We start from the raw sequence: 21,836 nt of genomic DNA, 5'->3' as shown, positions 1-21,836 counted from the left end.
GACTATTCTCACTAAAAATCAAATTTCCTTAATGGCTATAGACTCTTCAAATAGTTTCCTATGGGTAAGTATAGGCAGCACATACTTGATTTCTTGCAATGCTGAGGACTGGATTGAGAGCTTTGAGCATACTAACCAAATGTTCTACCGCTGAGCTTCATCCCCAATACTTGGTTTTCTGAAACAGGGGTCTCTCTATGTAGCTCAAGGCTGGTCTTCCGCTTGTGTTCTCTGGCCTCTGATCTCAAATGCTGGGCTCCAGGGTCACTACTATACCTCCCTAGCTGTATCTGTACTTGTGCTCAGTTCAATGTGCCTTTCTACTTCCCCAAAATGTTCTCTTCAACACAGGCATTTGAAGACATTATTACTATTATGGGTTTCTACTTTGATCCATTTATGAGCAGAAAGAATACTCTGTAAATTCAATTCTTTTAGTTTTGTTGAGATTTGTTTTATAACTCAAGGTGCAGTCTAACTTGGTGACTGTTCACGGATACTTGAAAAGAATGTCTATATATACTGCCAGTGTAGGGAGGATGTGTATACACTGCCAGTGTAGGAAGGATGTGTATACACTGCCAGTGAAGGAAGGATGTGTATACACTGCCAGTGTAGGGAGGATGAGTATACACTGCCAGTGAAGGGAGGATGCGTATACACTGCCAGTGAAGGGAGGATGCGTATACACTGCCAGTGTAGGGAGGATGTGTATACACTGCCAGTGTAGGGAGGATGTGTATACACTGCCAGTGAAGGGAGGATGTGTATACACTGCCAGTGAAGGGAGGATGTGTATACACTGCCAGTGAAGGAAGGATGTGTATACACTGCCAGTGTAGGGAGGATGCGTATACACTGCCAGTGTGGATAGGGTGTGTATACACTGCCAGTGAAGGGAGGATGCGTATACACTGCCAGTGAAGGAAGGATGTGTATACACTGCCAGTGTAGGGAGGATGCGTATACACTGCCAGTGTGGATAGGGTGTGTATACACTGCCAGTGTAGGGAGAATACGCTACAAATACCATTGTTCTGGCTATTACTCGGCTTTTTCATGTCCTGATTTGCGGTTCTAGAAATTCTGAGAAAGGGATGCTCAAGTTTCTAAATGTAACTGTGAATTTATCTGTTTATTTTGTTTAATTCTGTCAGGTTTTGCCTAAGTATTTTGACATAGAAACGAAAGCGTGTGATTTATCATTAAACAACATTCTTCTTCATCACTGGCTAATTCCTTTGCTTTGTGGTCAATATCACCTGACGTAAATACAGCTATTGTCTTTATTAAAAAGTAAAGCTGTGTGATACACTTTCCATTCTTTCATTTTCAACCTAGATCCTTTATTATACTTGAGTGGAATTTTTGTAGGAAGCAAATGTTTGAGTTGTTAAAAATCCATTTATTATAATGTTTTCAAAAGTTTTACTGTGCTGTGTCTGGATGCCAAGTTCCTCAGTTTACCACAAGGAGTCCATTTGACTTCATGAATCTGTAAGTTTATGTCTCTCATTAAATTTGGAAATTGGTTTCTTCAGCTTGTGTTTCAGCCCCACATTCTTCCCCTCTCTGTCTGGAACTCCTTGCCATACAAGGAGTTTGGGCTCCAACGACACAAATGTTACATCTTTTGTTGTCCCACAGGTACCTAACACTCTTTGTCTTTTCCGCCAATCTATTTTTAATCTAATCAGACTTTATAATTTTATGTCTTTCTACTTTCTTTCCCTGACACCTGTAATCTGTTACTGATATAATCCAGTGAACTTTTAATTTTTATTTATTGTATTTTCAGTTCAATTTAGCACTTATCTAAATTTCCATGGCTTCAGTAACTCATGGTAACTATGGCACAAAGATATTAAATAGAAAATTCCAAAAAATTGCTTCTTTAAAAAATATTTTAGCCAGGTAGTGGTAGCACGTGCCTTTAATAGCAGCATTTGGGAGGCAGAGGAAGGTGGATTTCTGAGTTTAAGAGCAACCTTGTCTACAGAGCAAGTTCAAGGACAGCCTGGGATACAAAGAGAAACCCTGTCTCAAAAAGCAAAACAAGCAAGCAAACTATTTTAATTATATATGTTGTGGGGGATATAGACAGGCACATGAGTGCAGGTGCCCACAGAGGGCAGAGGCATCAGATCCCTCTGGAGCTGGAGTCACATACAGGTGGTTGTGAGCTGCCCAACATGGTTGCTGGGAACCAGACCTGGGTTTCTCTGCAAGAACAGTTCTTATCCTCCAAGCTATCTTTCCAATCCTCCCACTTCTACTAATAATAATAACAATAATAATCCTTAAGGTTTAATTTATGCGTTGCAAACTCTCATGCTATCTTGCTTGTACTTGCTGCCACAGACATGAACATCCTCTGTCCAGCATTTCTGCCCTGCACATACTATTGTACATACTACCTACACACTAGAGAAGTCTTATTACGGTATACAGGAACTGTTCTATTTTATTATAGTTGTCTTTAATCTCTTACCTTACCTAATTTGTAACTTAAACTTTTATTACAGGTATACATTATATGTTCAGCATTATGTACGAGGAATCTTAGTACATATTCTCCTTGGTAATTCTATATGGTTTGTGGTGGTTGAATGAAAATGAACCCCACAGATTCATAACCATGTGAAAGGATTAGCAGGTGTAGCCTTGTCATAGGAAGCGTGTCATTGTGTGTGGGCTTTGGGGTTTCAGAAGCCCAAGCCAGGCCCTCTCTCTCTTTCTCTCTCTCTCTCTCTCTCCTTCTTGATGTCTGTAGATCCAAATGTAGAATTCTCAGTTCTTCCAGCACCACATCTGCCTACTGCCACGCTCCCTCACATGGTAATGGACTAAACTTCTGAAACTGTAAGCCAGTTCCAATTAAAAGCTTTCTGTTAAAGAGTTGCCGTAGTCATGATGTCTCTTCACAGCAACAGAACACTACTAAGACTGACTCTCTCTCTCTCTCTCTCTCTCTCTCTCTCTCTCTCTCTCTCTCACACACACACACACACACACACACACACACACACACTTCTTTGTTGATGCTTTGGTTTGTTTCAAGAGTGTTAATAATGACTTGTTAGGCAATTTTAAAAACTGCTTTAAAAGCTGCTTGAAAACTTATTATGAGATTTCTACTTTTGAGTCATCTCAGTGTTAGTGCCTGTCTGAGTCTGCTCAGGCTCCTATAACAAAATACCATAGATGGAGTAACTTAATAAACTTTCATACCTCACAATTCCAGAGGCTGAGAGAGAAAAGCTCAAGCTGTTGGCCAGTTCAGTTCCTGGCTGAAGGACCCTTCCTGGGATGCAGATGACACACCAGACAGGCATGCTGGTCCCTCTCCTCTTCTGAGAGCTCCACCCCACACTCATGGCCTGAGCTTCATTATCTCCCAAAGATGTAGCTCCGAAGAAGATCATGTTGGTGGTTAGAACTTAAACATAGGCCTTTGGGGGAGCATAAACATTCAACTGTCTCACTTAATTCTAAGTTACGATCTTCCCAGGCTCTTGATGAGATGAGTGGTTTTCAAGAATAGGCTAGCTATCTGAGGTCTTAACTTATGAAATATTCTCTTTATTCTTGTTTGTTAGGAGGTAGTCCGTCCCCTGCTAGTTTTCTTGGGTGTGCTGGCTCTAGCATATTTACATGGGCCATGACTCAAGAGACAGTTCAGTTTTCAGTGCCAGTCTGGCCTGCTTCCTTTGTGCGGCCTCCCACACTGGAGTCTAATTCTCAACCCTTTCGCTGTGTGGATGCTCGTCAGCTTTCTCTGGAGAAAAATAAAGGGTCGTGTCTAAGACTACTTTTCAGATCTACTCTTTCCACCATTCAGTCTAGGCTGAGGGGGAGGGGGGTAAAGAGCATCGGCTGCTATCACTGAATACAGGATCTTGCAAATGGAAGATTTGGCCTCTACTTACAACACCCTTGTAGGGCAACTGAAATGCTTATTTTTGGAAATTAATAGTTCCTGCTATTTGTTCACTTCCCCCACTGACTCTATCCCAGAGGACAGCTGTCTGATGCTACTAGGGTGGGAATGGAAGGACAGATTCCCTATTCATCCTCATTGACACTACCTCATCAGAGAGATGTGAAAAGCCGTCTCAGTGTTCCCAGGCAGAGATATTCACATTCCCCATCTGATTTCTGCTCACACCACCCCTGCACCGTAATCAGTCTCTACTCCCAGGGTATAGGTGTGTGTGTAAAACCAAGCTCCATGATTGGTCTCTGCTGGTACACCAAGAAAGGATGAAGAAAGTAGCTACCAGGCAGAGGGCAGAAACTGCTACGCTCTCAGTGACACCATAGAGGAGAAGCACATTCATGTTATCTAATGGCCATTCTGACTGGATGCAAGTTCAGGCTCCCCGGTTAATTTCTGCTGACCCTGGTATAGGAATCAGAATTCAGGGCTGATGCCATCACAATTCTACAATTCTAGACTCTCTTACTTATCTCCTACTGGTCATGAATGTATATTATGGGGTTATGGTCAGGATTCCATGATTTTGGGCAGAAGTAGGATGGGTACTATCAAAAGTCTTTTTTTTTTTCTTATGGACTATTCCTTTTCTAACCAGAAAGTTTTAGTGTTTTAGAACTTGCTACTTAAGATAAGCTTAGCAGCACATGCCAGTACCCGACAGGCAAAGGCAAGAGTATCACATGCTTGAGTCCAGCCTTGGACACAATGCACTCCAGGTCACCCTAGGCTATGTACTGAGACCCTGCCTTAGAATCTTTTAAATTATCTAAAGCTTGCTGATATTTCAGCACCTGAGATTCTGCAGTGTCCAGGGTGGAATATGTAGGGTACAAGAAGACCCAGAAAGATACTAACATATCATTCCTACAGCTCCAAGATTTCCTGCCACCTTTTAGGAATCTCCACACTGCATCTATGGTTACACCCAGGGGCTAGTCACCTTCAGTGGGGGCGCTGGGGAACATGAGCTTGCCAGAGTCGAAAGCTAAAAGTCATACCATTTTCTAGTCACACTTAAACATTTTTTACATTTATTTATTTAGTGTGTGTGTATGTGTGTGTGTGCATACTTGTATGCCATGGTATATGTATGTGTGCATGCATGTGTGTATGTGCAGGTTTGATGATATGTATGTGTGCATGCATGTGTGTATCTGCAGGTTTGATGGCAGGGACTTTACACACTGAGACATCTTGCCATCCCTGAGACAACTTTTTGAGAGGCAAGAAAATTTATGTAAATGAATTAAAGTAACTATCAATTCAAGAGAACTGATACCCTTTCTCCTGCAAATTCATGTCAGATCTGAGGAACACAACTGAGAGATATAATCAGAATCTGACAGGATTGTTTTTACAAACAGAGCAAAAGTGTCACCTGTATTTACAAGCTTTATATAGCATAGACTTAAAAACCAATTAGCTAAAAGTATGAAAGGCTCTGTAGCCAGGAGCAGGAGACCTGTAAAAAACACAACAAAACAACAAACCCAAACCTATTTCAAATCAATTTGCTTGTCCCAGAGTCAGCGCTGACATGGTCAATCAGCTCTACATGAAAGAAGGACCTAGGTCCTCAGTGCAAAGGTAACCGTCCCCAGCCCCCTGGGTGCCGAGGCAGGCAGGTGGCTCCACCCAGCAGCTGCTAAGGCCTTGCTGCTAAGCTGTTCTGTGAATCCCTCTGCAGAGGGAAATGGATTCTTTAAACAACAATGGAAAACTTACAATCTGTGCCCTTACATTTTCAAATTTTCCAACAATTACTCACAGTTTCTCACACTAATTAAGCTATGAAAAGAAAATGTCATAGGAGGAGAAAATTTCAATTGCACTTACCAGGAAAGCAGAGAGAAAAGTAAGGTTAAGTGGGTTTTCATCCACAGAATATAAGGAACCTAGAACAACTTCTAAGTTCCTCACAGAGCCACCTGATGCCCCAAGGGAAGGGTGACAAGCCCTGGCCACAGGGACACCAATCTTGAACCTGGGCTCCCAGACACAAGCGTTCTCCTGGCCGCTCCTTCACTGGGTGGCACATACGCTTACCCTTGTCTGGCCAACCCATGCGCACCGTGCACCACTTTCTTTCACTTGCTAACGCTGTCATCCCGCTCCTTCCTTTTTTTATTTTTTATATTTATATTTTTATGTGTGTACCATGTGTGTGCCTGGTGCCCACAGAGGTCAGGAGAGGGCACTGGATCCCCTGGGACTGCAGTTACAAAAGGTTGTGAACCACCATGTGGATGCTAGTGATCAAACCATGGTCCTATGCAAAGAGTAACAAGTGTTCTTCTCTAATGGGCCAAGTCTCTGGCCTGCCCCTTCTACCATGCACTATCTCCTTGATAGACACGTGACCTTGGTAAGCTAACTAAAGACATGAAAGCTTTGGGGTTTGTATTGGTTTGGCTTGGTGATTTGAGATGGAGTCTCTATACAGCCCATGCTGGCCTGGAAATTACAATGTAGTCCTGGTAAGCCTAGAACTCAAATAATCTTCCTGGTTTTTAGCCTCCAGAGTGCTGGGATTACAGCACTAGAAGTACAGGTATGTGTGAGCATGTGTAGCACCTTGTATTTTATTTATAAATATCCCCATTTTGACTGTTTTGGGCACTATGAATCTACAAGTGCTGTCAATGCATGGCGTCCTTGTTGACATCTACCGTTGCGTCCCACTGATTAGGATAGCGATGTTCTGACATCTGATAGGATGCACATTCTGGACTAGCTTATGATCAATTTTGTTAGATGGTATTTGAAAAACAAAAAGGTGGCTGCTTCACTGGGTTCTGAGGATAATGTTAGGTAATACATACAAAGCCTTTGCCTTTGCTCCTGCATCCCTGAGATTACAGGTACGTGCTTTAGTACATCTTAAATAGGTCGACACTAGCTCCACGTTAGAGGTTCATTAGTCTCAGAAACACTTCTACAGAACCTGAGGATTCCTGGACTCACATGGTAAAAAGAGAGACCCGATCCTACTGGGGCACCATAGCTTGCACTTCCCATAACCCTATAGAATAAATAGAAATCTAAAGGACCTAAGCCATTTTGAACTAAAAACTGTCAAGAACCTAATCTGCTCTTTCAAGACTCTGCTGGTGTTCAAGAGATACGGCCACGAGGCAGTCAGTGGAAAATGGGACTGTGAGGAAGGGAAGAGGGAGGGAGGACTTGGACCTACAGAGCAGCTGTCAAAGAAGGTTCTCTAAGGACCACTAGGTCTCAACTGGGAATAAACAGAAACGCTCCATGATAGCCCTGGACAGTATGTGAACTCACGATCCACACTAAAGTGCTATGTCTTCCTGGGATGAGCTGCATCCGTGAGTCCTCCCAGAAAGTAGGGCCACAAATTCTCCTGCTTTTCTTGCTTATACCTTAGCCGGTGTGGAGATTTAGAGCTAGGGAAACTTCAGCTTCTCCTTGTCACCCCCATTATGTGCTTCAGAAACTAGAGGCTCCCAAAGAATACATTTGCTGCATTTTAAACAGACAAGTCCTCAGGCTTTGTACTCTCTTATCTACCTCCTTATTTAAAATTTTAAAGGTTTGTTTTATTTTATGTGCATGAGTATTTTGTCTACAAGTATGTCTTTACACCACATGTGGGCATGGCCTGCAGAAGCCAGAAAAAGGCATCAGATCTCCTGGAACTGGAGTTACAAACAGTTGTTAGCTGTCACATGGGTGCTGGAAACTGAACCCAGTCATCTGCAAGAGCAATCAGTGTTTTTAACCACTGTGCCATCTCTCCAAGCCCTATTAAAACAAAACAAAACTCAAATGTGTGTCTAATCCCATTGTTAAGTAAAGACTCTGGGTTATGATCACTTCTGCTTTATTTTACAATTTCTCCAAACATGTAGAACACTGGATCCTAACCTAAAAAAGAAATGCTTTGAGCAGTTTTTAAAAATAGTATATAAAGATGTTGGGCACTGGTGGCACATGCCTTTAATCCCAGCACTCAGGAGGCAGAGGCAGGGCAGATTTCTGAGTTCTAGGCCAGCCTGGTCTACACAGCAAGTTCCAGGGCAACCAGGGCTACACAGAGAAACCCTCTCTTAAAAAAGCAAAAACTATACCAAACCAACAACAAAAAGTATATAAATGGTTTTTTATTTGTTTTTCAAATTATTTTACATTATTATTTGATGCCTTCTATATAAGTTTCCAGGTAAAACCAGTCTCTGCTGGCAAAAACCGACAAAAAAGACCATTACATACCTGCTCATCCTTTGAATTCTCCGTCTCTGCTCCCTCTTTGAATTTGGCCAGTGCACTCTTGAGGTCTTGAGATGTGTAGGTGTTGATGTTGATGTCCAACCTGTCCATAGAGAAGCTGAGAGTCAGAAGGAACATACTTCTCCAAGACAGATAGTGTAAACTTGGCCAGCCCCGTTCTAATTCTTAGTATACTGTATACCTCTGCCGTAGGGTAGCCAGGACCCAACAGGGTAACTGGACTTGAAGTCAAAATGGAGTTATTTCACAAGACAGAAGGAACAGAGGCCTACACTGGACAAAGTGCTTGTAGCCAGCTGCTCAGACAGAAGCTTTGCTGCTGCCTTCTGAGGCTGTGTCCCAGCAGAGCCTCTGGGAGCAAAGGATTTAGACCCAGGAGTAGGAAGTAACAGGCACCCCCATCTATAATCCTGAGACTTGATTCGACAAGCCGACTTGTGTTGCATAATGAAATGGGTAGATTTACACACTAATGTTTGAGCACAGGGTGGGGTGTGAGTCCAACGGAGGAACAGATGTGAGAGACTGGGAGGAGAAGAATCACCAACCACTTTCTCCAATCATCTTCAAGAGAACGGAGTAAAGGAACCAATGTGACAGTGATCTCAAGAACCTACAGAGATGACAGCTGTTTCCCCAGACCTCCCTGTGCCTGATTAGCCAGCCATCCTCTTTGGTGGGAACAAGGCGAGGTCCCATCCTGAGTGATCAGCTCAGTCAGTGAACAAAGGCCAAAGCAGGAGTGATGAAGACAAATGCAAGTGAGCTGGCGTTTAGCCAGACGGTCCAGCTGTGGTTAGAGACACAGCAGGACACTCACTCTAATGGTCGAGAAGTGGAGTACACAGACATTTCAATTCTTAACACAGGCATCCAAACTGAAGAGTCATACATCGTGTTCATGTACCCAAACTCTGAAGTTCCGTGTTGTTTCTCTAACTTAGTCCAGTGATGTTCCAGCCTCAAACTTGGCAAGTTTTCCTTAAGACCTCACATAACAGTCAAATGCTCATAATCCTCAATTCCACAGACTCACAATTTTATGTCACACACAGTACAAAAGTTCCATCATTGATAGCACATTATCACAGTTGTTAGGAAATGTTATAGTTCTGACAGGCAAGGACCAAGGAGCAGGTCTTTAGGAAACCGTTTTACTAGAAACATGAGCCCAGACATAACTAGAAATCCCCCAGACACAAATGCACAACTGAGACTCCAAACTATGGTTTAATACGCTTTGTGTTGTAGGAAATAAAACTAGCCCCCTCTAAAGAATGCTATGGTGACCCCCAAACAGTCACAGATTCCCCTGATCCAGAATCTGCTATTTTCTGGCTTACCAAAAGGGAACAAATAAATAACCAGCAAATGACTTAACCTCTCTAAAAATCATTCACACTTTAAAAATGGAATGAGGGGGGATTCCCCACCTTTTCAAAATGTTTCTGGAACTACTAAAAAACTCAAATTTACAAAACAGTTGATAAAGAAATATTCCTCTGGATTGTACAAGAAGGGAAGCGGGACCACTGACAGACATGCATGGTTAGTCAGACTCGGCTTCTTTCTCTTCTACTTGTGAGCAGCTCGTGTGTTCCATCTCTCCGTTTTCTGCAGGCAGAGCTCTAGTTTGCTGGTCACCACTTCAGCCCGCCTGCAGTCTGCTCCCCTCTTCCCTTCGGTTCGCACTTGTCTAACAATTTATTCTTTTCCTCAGCCTTTAAGCTTGCATCCAGCATGGCAGCAGTGGCTTGGTCAACAGCCTCATGAGCAGCGTTGGGCTCCACCTTCACTGCCCAATCCATGCTGCCAACCTTCCTCTTGGGCATCGTTGGCAGCACAGGATGGAAAGCATGTACGAAGCCGGGCGGTGGTGGCGCACGCCTTTAATCCCAGCACTCGGGAGGCAGAGGCAGGCGGATCTCTGTGAGTTCGAGACCAGCCTGGTCTACAGAGCTAGTTCCAGGACAGGCTCCAAAGCCACAGAGAAACCCTGTCTCGAAAAACCAAAAAAAAAAAAAAAAAAAAAGGAAAGCATGTACGATGCTGAACCTGCTGCAGAACTGCACTGCCTAGCTGCCAGCCATACACAACTGCTGGAGGCAGTGGGAGAACGGGACATGTCAGAGGGAGGGGAAATGGCTGCTTCCTGCTCTATTCCAAATTTCAACAGGTCTCAGCCCTGGTTAGAAGGATCTGTGTTCAGGACTCTCCTCATTCAGCTTGATTCATCACAAGTCTTTAGGGCTCTGAGGAAAATACATGTTCTCTCTAAACCTCAGTCCTCAACTAATTTGTTATAGCTAACCACTCCCTTTGCTTGAGCACTAACTCGTGGGTCAGCACAGACTCCTCCTTTAAAGGTGTGTTTCATTCAAATGATCAGCACAATCTCACACACTAGGAAAGATACAAGGTTCTCTCCTCCACTGCCAAGCTTGTGAGGATACCACTGCCTAGCTCCATTCTCGGGAGCTAAGGATTCAGGAGCTGCAGGAGGAGCAGATTCTCTTCCTCCTACTCCTCGACTTGGCAAGACTAATGCCATTTTGTCTTGCATCTAATTTTGCCCAACACATGAAAGACAGAGGCCAACCTGGTCTACGGAGCAAGTTCCAGGACAGTGAAAACAAGATAAAAGACACAGTGCCTCATTATGTAGCTCTGGCAAGGGTGGCCTCAAAGCTGGCCTTGGAGCTACCCTGCCTCTGCCTCCTGATGGCTGTTTACATTGCCACTTGCTTTAATGTAGATCCTGTCCTTACCATACTGCTAACACTGTTCTGTTGTTTGTTTTGGGGGGCAGGGTCTCATATATCTCAAGCTGGGCTCAAACTGTGAAGCTTAGAGTATGATCTCAACCTTCTAATCCTCCTGCTTTTCTGTTGTACCTGAGATGGCCCTACAACTTCATATATACTAGGCAAGCACTCTACCAACTGAGCTATAATTCCCAGCCCCATTGTTGTCTAACACTGTTCATCAAAATTGCCAGTGATTGATAATCAAACCCAACGGATTCCCACCAACTTCCTGTTCTTCTACCAGTCAGCAGCGTCTGACAGCTCTCCTTCCTCTAAGTCTCCTGGTTGGTCACTACGCTTGCCCATCTCACCACTCCTCCTCCATCTCTCCATGAGCCCTCCTCTCCTACCTGAAACCCTATATGCTGGAATGGCTCACAGTTCAGTCCTGAATAACCTTCCCTTTCCACCTCTAGGGTGAGACATTAAAATATCTATCTGACAGTTATGCCCACACTAATATCTTTAGTTCAAATCCCTTCCCTCAAACAGCAGGATCTTATACAACTACCTGCTAGGATTAATCTTGATTTTTATGATTAATTTTCAACTTTATTTCATCAGGTGGGAGGGAACAGAGGGAGAGAGTGCTGAGGAGGACTGCTGGTGGGGACATTTTGGAGTCAGGTAGAAGCCTGGAGCAGATAATCTCCCAGGAGTCTATGAGGAGGACCCCAGCTTGACTCCTAGCAGTAGTGGGTAAGCAGCCTGAACTGGCTGTCTCCTATGACCAGCTATTGTCATCAGAGAGGTGCCATCCAACAAACTGATGGAGGCAGATGCAGAGACCCATGGCAAAACATTAGGTGAAGTTCAGGAATCCTGCAGAGGAGGAGAAAGGCTTATAGGAGCCAGAGAAGTCAAGGACACAATGGGAAGGCTTACACAATCAACTAACCTGAGCTCATAGGGGCTCTCAGAGACTGAACTGATAACCAGGAAGACTGACCTATGCACTCTGTATATATGTTACAATTGTGTAGCTTAGTTCTCTTATGGAACTCCTAACAGTGGGGAGAGGGCAGTCTTGCCTCGCTTACTGGCTTTTGGGACCCTACTTCTCATATTGGATCGCCCTGCCCAGCATTAATACATGGGGGGAGGGGGGTGCTTAGTCTTATTGCAGCTTGATATACCATGTTTTATTGATACTCATAGGAGACCTGCCCTTTCCTGGATGGGGGAGAAAGAGAAGCGGATGAGGGGAGTAGGGGGATGGAGGGTGGGGGAGAGAGGCTGGGAAGGGAGGATGGGGGTGAGGGAAGGCTATAGCCGGGATATAAAATAGATGGGGGAGATACCTAGGGAATTTAGCATATCTGTAAAGTATACCTGTAAAGGCATTTCTCGTCGCAATTACATCATGAGGCCCTGTCCAAAGCAAGGGCTGTGTCTTCCTGTATCTGTGACTGGCTTTGCTCTGCCATGTCCTCCCCATCATAATGGTGTGATGCTCCTGAAACTTTAAGTCCAAATAAGGAATTCCTTGAGTTATTTCTTTCAGTGTGTACTCACAGCAAAGGGGAAACGGACTGGTGTACTAACTGATGCATCTTTGGTCTCAGAGGTCTTTTGCTCAAAAACAAACAAAAACAAAATCCACCTATATTTATCTACTTATGGTCCGGGTGTGGTCCCCAGCATGTACGCAGCAGCTGGAGGACAACTCTCAGGAGTCGGTTCTGGTACGTTCCTTCCACCATGCCCCAAGGGATGAAACTCAGGTTATGAGACCTGGCAGAAAGCATGTTAACCCTCTGAGCCAGCCAGCTAGCCCATCCAAGTGAGTTTCAGGTGTTTAACACACACTTCACACTCAGTTAATAAAAAATATTGCTCATGATACTTGTCTCTAAAAAATCTAGTTCATTTGCAACTTTTCTATTTCAAAAAACAGCACCTCTAAGTGCTCAGTGGCTCAAGCCCCAGAAAGAGGCTGTATTCCAAATTTTCTCCACTCTTCAGCCTCTACCCTAAGCCATCCACAAGTCCTGTGGCAGCACTTCCAAACTAACTCCAAATTCACCCGCTCTGCACTGTGATGCCCTGGACTTAGTTACCACTCTGCCCTGTCTGGTCCTACTGAAATGGTGTCCTGGGGGGTTTTGCTGCTTCTTCCCCTAGTTTCAATCTCTTATCCAGACACTATGGTTATTCTGTTAAGCTATACTATGCCACTCTCTTACCTAAAATGCTCTAGTCCTTTCTACTATACCTAGGTGTACGGAGAGCATTCAGAATGTTCCCCAACACCCCATACACTGTGTCACCCCACACATCTACCCCATCCTCACCTCTGCCAGTCTCTCCCAGCATCTCTTCCTCTCTAGCCACCTGAGTCATTTTTCTGTTTCTCAAACTTGACAAAGCCTGGGGCTCTGCTTTCTGTTCCATCTGCTTGAAATGCTGTAACCCCCAAACTTACAAATAGAATGCTTTGTAGGATTTAAATTCTCTTTCTTTAGCTTTCAGCTCAAATGTGTTGATGAGGTCTTCCTTCCCAAATCATCCTATCTAACATGGTCTGCTGCAGAGACTCATTACCTTGGCTCATTTCTTCCCTAGAACTTATAATTTGTAATTATCTTACTCATATGTTTATTTTCTTGGTTTTCTGCCTGTCAACCTCCACATGGCCTCCACTCCCCTCATGGAGGCTACCACTTGTCTGTTTCTCACTGTTTCCCCAGTGCCAGTCACGCAGGCATTCAGTAGGTCTCTGTGAAACGAACTAGTACAGCAGGTAAACAGCTTGGCCTTGGCTCGTCTCTTCACCACTATACCATACCGCAGCATGGCAAATGCCCAATCCAAGACGGTACAGCTCAGATGGAATGGAGTCTGTCCTTTACTCCTCTAACACAGGAGAAGTTCCAAAAAGATTCCAGGGCAAAGAGATGCTTGTCTATGAAGATGCTGACAGGATGACTTTTATGCCTAAAAAGATTCTTGAAGTCAGGCAGTGCCAAGAGTACCTTCTGAGACAGCCCTAAGTCTCTGCCCCAGGCTTAGCACCCACAGGCTCCTGGCTCTGAGGAGCAACATGACCAGCAGGACTAGTGGACAGGCGTGGCTCCCTCGTTCTCCAGTTCAGTGACTCATCTGAACAACCTGATAGAAAGGGGCAGGCCTTGTCCTCCACTGCACAATAATCAGATATCCAAAACACTGCCCATTTCAGGATGCTGGCTCTTAAGCCTCTGTTCCAGGCCACGCACTGCTCCACAGCCAGGAAGATGCCGTGAAGTAGAGGAGGCTGGTTGAGGATCTGTCCAGAAGGCTGCAACAGCTGAGAGAGAAAGGGAAATGTTGAGCATACTCTGGGACCCATTCTAGGGCAAAGCCCTCAGTAACAGTCCACAGGGGAAAAGCAAAGAGGAAAAAGTAGGAACAAGAGTTCCTCCTCCTTATGGTGTCTCTACAGACCACAGAGGCTTTTGCTCTAGGACAGTGGTTCTCTACCTTCCTAATGCTGTGACCCTTTAAGACAGTGTCTCATGTTGTGACCACAACCATAAAATTATTTCATTGTTACTCCATAATTGTAATTTTACTATTGTTATGAATCTGGTATGCAGGATATCTGGTAAGTGACCCCGTGGAAGGGTCGAGACTTGCTCTAAAAGGAGCAAAGAGAAAGCAGTGAGTGCTCCTACTGATGACCTGAGCAGTGAGTGCTCCTACTGATGACCTGAGCAGTGAGTGCTCCTACTGATGACCTGAGCAGTGAGTGCTCCTACTGATGACCTGAGCAGTGAGTGCTCCTACTGATGACCTGAGCAGTGAGTGCTCCTACTGATGACCTGAGCAGTGAGTGCTCCTACTGATGACCTGAGCAGTGAGTGCTCCTACTGATGACCTGAGCAGTGAGTGCTCCTACTGATGACCTGCAGCCAGGGCGGGAGGGTGGAGCACACAAAACAACAAACCAGAAGCTCTCAATTCTTAAGCCAAAGAGGAGGTTCGCTTTTTCATTAAAAAATAACAACTGGACGAGCTGTGAGCGAAGAGTTCCATGTACCGTGACCGACACACTGAAGCATGTGCACACACATGGAGGTGGGAAAGGTTAGCAGGTTGTACAACAGTTACATGATTATTCCTATATGGCTGTGAGAAAGAATTGTATGATTTGGGCCACCACAAGTATAGGCCTATATGAAGAGATAGGGAAGAAGAAAGAACTTTCCTAGTCTGTGATGACGACAAATGCCTCCATTTTAATGGAAATTAGAATCTCCTAATTGTAAAAACTGTCCATGCTCCTTTGTAGGGTTTATGAGTGGCACTGGACTAAACAGGGACATGGACCAGCTAATGGTATTTTAGTCAGGTGGTAGGTCAAGGAAAGGTCATAGAGCTGAAGAAATGGTTCAACAATTAAGAGAGCATGCTGCCCCTCCAGAGGACCTGAGGTCAGTTCCCAGCACCCATGTTGGGTGGCTCACAACCACCTGTGACTCTAGTTCTAAGATAAATGACACCCTCTTCTTGCCTCTGCAGGCACCCCACATGTTTGACACATACAAACACACATTTGACACTTTTTTTAAATTGAAACAAAAAGAAAAAAAGAGCATGGTAGTGGTGACAAAATCCTAGCACTTGGGAGATTAGAGACAGGTGGATCTCTGTGAGTTCACGGCCAACCTTGTCTATAGAGCAAGTTCCAGGACAGTGAAGGCTACACAGAGAAACCCTGTCTCAAAAAAAGAAAGAAAGAGAGAGAAGGAGGGAGGGAGGAAGAGAGGAGGGAGGGAGAGTCAGGTCTCTAACAACCCTTTCTAGTTTACATATAACTGTAAAATTTGTTAAATTAAGCCAAGTGGTAGTGGCAAAAAACTTTAATCCCAACACTCGGGAGGCAGAGGCAGACAGATCTCTGTGAGTTCGAGGCCAGCCTGGTCTACAAGAGCTAGTTCCAGGACAGGATCCAAAGCTACAGAGAAAACCCTGTCTTGAAAAAAAAAAATCAAAAAAAATTGTTAAATTAGTAATAATCAAAAAACTGAATGGGATCTATTTAATCAAGATTAATTCCAAATAATTTTCAGAACAGGGTCCACAAGCTACAAGTGATAGCCAGTTAATATTTTAAGCTCTGTGCCGTCTCCACTCTACCACTGTAACAAGAAAGCAGCCATAGACGACATGTAAAGAACTGCCATGTGATTGCACATAATTTCCACAATCATTAAATGTTCTTTTTGGTTTTTCTAACTATTAAAATAAGAACCACCCTGGCTCACTGGCCATACCTAGACAGGCAGCAGTCCCAGCAAGTCTGGTCCCTGTGCTATATATTAATATTAAGGGGTATTAATCCTGGCCACCCAGGCCTAAGTTTCCCTTCCTCTCTTTCAGGAAATACCAAGCAAGGAAAATTTGTTAATTCGAGGTAATTAACAGGAAAAATAGAAACTGTTAATTCTCTAAAATCAAACCGCTCGAACTGGTTATTACAAAGTTAGGAATCCTGCAAACACTGGGACTGCGGTAGCTTCCACTCACACACTACGGGAAAGCTTATTTTAACCCTGCTAACGAGAGGGAAGTTAGTCTGAATTAGACTTCTACAGGCAATTTTATTGTTCACCAAGGGAATATCACCGAAAAGCAGAAGGCCTAACAGGCTTGTTTTAATGAACAGATGACTCATCGTTAATCAGCACATGAATTGCTGGGATTCAAGTGGGTTCCCCTAAAGAACTGGGGAAACAGCTTCACTTTTAAGACAGGTTAAGTATTCCTCTACAGCATCTATTTTCTTTCCAAGATATTTCTTTCCAAAGAAGTGAAGTAAATGTCCATAAACCCTGACAATTTTAATCATAAATTCTACAGTGTTAAATTTCAAATAAAAATTGTAACACACATAGCTGGTCATGGAGCACGCATTTAATCCCAGCACTTGGGAGGCAGAGGCAAGAACATCTGGGCTGAGTTCAAGGCCAACCTGGTCTACATAACAAGTTCCAGGACAGCCAGGGCTACACAGAGAAACAAATCCACACTTGAATTAGGTAACATTGCTAGTATTTCCAAATCAATGCCATCATTAAGTCTCCTAGTCCCTAGGACTAATACAGTACCTTTTGCCTTTTTTAAATCCTTTTAAATTATTTTGGAATTTGTCTTCTTGTTGGAGTTTCACCTCTCTTGCTCCAGTTTGTAGATTCAATCGCACATGGGATCCTGCAGGAACAGCCTGACCTGAAAGTCACAAAGAGAAAGGTTGCATGGCATACAGGAAACTCGGCAGGACAGTGGATGGAATGGCTGGCTAACACACCGACAGGACCAAGCAGTTTCTGAAGATCAGAATACCATGTCCAGTTTACTTCTCTGACCCAACTCTCTCTGCGTCCTGATCCCACACTCACTCAGACAGACTCTTTCCACTGTTCTCTAACAGAATCTATAAGACATTAAGGTAAGGTGGTCAAAAGGACCCGCAATCTTAAGATCAACACCTGCTTATCAGAATGTGATAATCACATTTACTTTGTACCTTCTGGGAATAAGGCTAGTAAGCTCTGTTGTTGTCTGCAGTGGGCAAACAGCGGGTAACCCCTCAACCATCATCAAGACATTGCTGACACTATTGTCTTTCTCTGTAACAGCCTTCTTGCCCCTCCCTTGAAAGTCCCACACCATCCAAGACATCCCAGAATGCTAGCAAGCTTGGTAGCTCATCACCCTCGTTTTTAAGACTGGGCTCTTTTGCATCTCTTTTCCCTGATCACAGAAACTGTATTTCTTCCTTTTGGATTTCCCCAGGCCGAATGCTAGAGCTTGGTACATAAAATATGTGGTTCATAACACTTATGAATAAGAAAAAGGGATCTGATGGGCATAGTGACACACGCCTTTAGTCCCAGCACTCTGGAGCCAGAGGCAGGCAGACCTGAGTTTGAGGACAGCCTGGTCAATAGAGGGAGTTCCAGGGCTACATGGAGAAACCCTACATAAAAAAAGAAAAAGCAGAAAGATATAGTAACCAAGGAAGCAGGCAGCAGAGCTAAGAGAAACTGAAAAACTACGCCCACTTACTTATCTCAGAGGAACAGATCCATTAGCTGGGGAAACAAGCGTTGTCAAAGGATGGACTATGTGTATGCAATGCACAAAATACCCAGGGATAGTTTACAAGTGACTATGCCAATATCACGTACTACAAATAGAACATTATACTCATTCATCCAGTCATTCAGAGAAAATGCATTTACCAGGCAACTATTACATACCACACCACCAAAATAATCTTTCTACATATAAACTATATATAAATAAAAATAATTTTAAAATGACATATATATATATATATGTGTGTGTGTGTGTGTGTGTGTGTTTATATAGATATGTTCTTACCCTGTAACCTAGATAGCCTAGCATTCACTATGTAGCCCAGGCTGGACTTGAACTCTTGATTTTCTTGCCTGAGCCTCCTAAATCCTGGGATTACAGGCATGTACCAAAACATCCAGCATGCCAGCACAAGGATTACTGTCCCTGGCTGAAGGACTGACAATTCATAGAAGGAGCTTTTTGGAGACAGGAAATTTGAAGCGAAAATGATGCCTCTAAATCTGGGAGTGGTGGCACCGACCTCTAACCCTGGCATTCAGAAGATAACGGCATAAAAGGAATAAGTATTTTTCTTTAAAAACAAAAACACAAGTTCGAGGCCAGCCTGGTCTACAAGAGCTAGTTCCAGGACAGGAACCAAAAGCTACGGAGAAACCCTGTCTCGAAAAATCAAAAAAAAAACAACAAAAAAACAAAAAAACAAAAAAACAAAACAAAAACAAAAAAAAAAACAAAAACACAAAAAAAGATTAATTCTGACACTTGGACTTTGCCTGTTTTCTTTGCCAGAGATGGTCGTGAGTATTGGCGCTGAGTTTGATTCAGGAGCACAAAATAGAAAACAGGCATGGTAGTAATAGCTCTAATCCCAATACTTAGAGCATGAAGCAGGAGGATTTTGAGTTTGAGGCTACCCTGAGTACTCAATATGAGGACACCCTGAGCTACATAATAAGACCTTTAAAAAAAAAAGTGATAATCTTTAAAAAAAAAATCTTTGTAAGAAAAAAAACAAAACAAAAAACCAAAAACATAGCCCAAGCTCTCTCAGGCTGATCACAGGAACCCAGAGACTAAAGAGTACTGAACAGAGAAGAGTTCACAGTTCTCAATGCTAGCAGGACTGCGGCAGATTCTTGGGTTACTGTAGTCACTCTGCCTCCAACCAAGGAACTAGAAAACATCATACTGAGATGTGTCCTTTCTGTCCTGCCACCCCACCGCAAAGAGGAGTGGCTGCAGCCCTGGCTGAAATACACAGAACCTGCAGTACATCTAAAAACGATCGCTGGGATACACACCGGGGGGAGGGGGGGGCTCCTAAATGAGAGGACCCTGTGTGCAAAGTCTTCGTCAGGCTGGACCATAGCACCAGGAAGGTCATGGGGAAGGCTATGCCACAGCACTGGAAGGAGTGTGGGCTCACATTGCTGCTCTATACAAGGCCTGGTTTCTCTCTTGGAACAGAGACATAACGCTAATGAGCTGAGTTGATAGCACATACCTATGATCCCAACACTTGTGAAGCAGAGGCAGGAGACTTACCGTAAGTCCCAGGCGAGCCCGGCTACACAATGAGTTCTAGGCCAGTATAGGTTGCAGAGTGAGACTCTGTCACAAGGAAAAACTAAAAACAAACAAAAATCCTAATGGCCTAAGATGGCTCCTGAAAAAGGTCAGGCAACTTCTATTCCTAACAGATAATTCTTTATTTTCTCCTCCCTGAACAACGAGGGAGAGAAGGTGCTTCACTCAGAGAGACCTCAAACTAGCAACGCAAACAGAATATTCTCTCCTGGGTGCATATTACAGAGATCGGAAGCCCATGAAATAGCGCACAGTTCATTCCAGCTGTGCACTACCCAGACCACCTGTGATATACGCATCTGCTTTGCCATCTCCAAAACCTGTCCAATTTTTCTGCTATGTCTCGGTCTATCTGTCTCTCCTCTCCACCCTTCCCCCACTCAGTTTTATGAGACAGGGTCTCACTAGGTAGCTCTGAATGTCCTGGAACTCACTATGTAGACCAGGCTGGCATCAAACTGAGAAATTCGTCTGCCTCTGCCTCCTGAGTGTGGGGGTTAAAGACGTGCACCATCATGCCTGGGTGATAAATCTAATAAAATCTATTTGTTTGCTTGTGTACTTATTTATTTATTTTGATTTTTTCCAAGACAGGGTTTCTCTGTATAGCCCTGGATATCCTGGAACTTGCTCTGTAGATGGCCTTGAACTCAGAGATCCACCTGCACTTGCCAAAGTGTTAAGATTAAAGGTGAGCACCACCACCACGTGGTTAATATAAATTCTTTAAAAGGAAGAAAAATTAAAAGCCCAAGAATAAAACAAATCTTTTCTTCCATCTTTCCACTATTGCTTTTATCCAGACTATCACCATATTTTTGGTCTGGACACTACCATAACTTTCCAACAGGCTTGCTCCACCCCATTCCCCTCTCTCTCTCCTCTCTCCCCTCTCTCTCTCTCTCTCTCTCTCTCTCTCTCTCTCTCCGTGTGTGTGTGTGTGTGTGTGTGTGTGTGTGTGTAGACAAAAAGAAGAGGGAGGAGAGAGGGGGAGAGGGACAGAGAGCGGGGGGGGGGGGGCTAGGCAGGGAGTTAGAAAGAGAGAATTAATAAATACAATTTCTGCTTCAAACCAGATAGATGTTTCCTATTGTTCTTAGGAGAAAAGAGAAAATCCTTACCCTAGTTGTGAGGTACACCAGTGCCCCCCTCTTCAGCCCTGTCCACCCCTTCTCCCCATGAAAGAACCTATCCCCTATCAGAGGGCATCTCACCTCTGCTCTCACTGCCTGGAATGCTGTCTAGTGCCAGCCTCTGCCTCACGTCTGCATTCTAGCTAAGGGCCGTCACCCGCCCGAGCAGCAACCTGCTTCCTCAGGTCAGATCTGTCTACCAAGAGCTTTCAGAGCACAACAACCATGTTACGACATGAATATTTTATAAGTTTTAAAGTTTATCTGATTATATGTTCACCATTTTCTTCCTAGGGATTACCTCATAGCTCAGTATACAGTGAATGCTCAATGATTATTTGCTGAGTAAAAATTTTAATATATATAGAGAAATAATTTTTGACTGAGAGCTTTCACTAAAGCAAAGACATTCATATCATGTGAAGAGTTATTTTTACTAATAAAACATTAATGTTTATTGTAGGGAGAAGACCCGCCCCTTAGGGGGCGTGTTCGCCTCGGGCTAATGTCTGCCTATAAATTTGGCGAGCATGCTCCCAGCTGTCTCTTTTGCTTTCCTGGTCTCCGCGGGAACGGTGGTTCTGTAAGTCTATTTCTACATTAAAACTATATATATTTTTACAATCTGTCTGCATTCGTTTACGCCGCTACATTTTGGCGTCCAACGTCGGGCTATTTTGCCCCCGACTCAAGCGGGTAGCCCACTAGCTAACACAGCACCCTCCCGGGTGCTGTTTTTCAGTTCATGACTCAGGGCCCCAGTGCCGAGTCTGAGACACACCCGACCACACAGGCCCATTCTGCCTGCCTTGGCTAAGTTTTGCAGCGGAACCCCACTGCCTGAATTAGCAGAAGCTCAAGTACCTGCGGTTTTGCAACAAAAGCTGCCACAGCGTCAGATTTGGTCTGATATAAAGTGACTTGGCCAGGCATGGTGGCGCACGCTTTTGATACCAGCACTTG

General features: G+C 44.0%; 1 protein-coding gene across 4 annotated transcripts in view; it reads right to left on the bottom strand.

The window, feature by feature from the left end:
• LOC121453333 (nucleotide exchange factor SIL1-like) overlaps positions 1–21,836 on the bottom strand; it is a 267,151-nt gene that overhangs the window by 68,908 nt on the left and 176,407 nt on the right. For all 4 annotated transcript variants that reach the window (XM_041660023.1, XM_041660024.1, XM_041660022.1 and 1 more), the window contains 2 exons: positions 17,157–17,277; positions 8,240–8,339 (listed from right to left, as the gene is read on the bottom strand). In XM_041660023.1, coding sequence (XP_041515957.1) covers positions 8,240–8,339; positions 17,157–17,277 — 221 coding nt within the window. The remainder of the gene's footprint in view (positions 1–8,239; positions 8,340–17,156; positions 17,278–21,836) is intronic.

The sequence above is a fragment of the Microtus oregoni genome, unplaced genomic scaffold, assembly GCF_018167655.1.
Source record: "Microtus oregoni isolate MIOR12 unplaced genomic scaffold, Mior012 000011F_ref0000422, whole genome shotgun sequence".
In the NCBI taxonomy this organism is placed as follows: Eukaryota; Metazoa; Chordata; class Mammalia; order Rodentia; family Cricetidae; genus Microtus; species Microtus oregoni.
The sequence above is the reverse complement of the archived record's forward strand: the minus strand, read 5'-3'. Positions and strand labels throughout refer to the sequence as shown.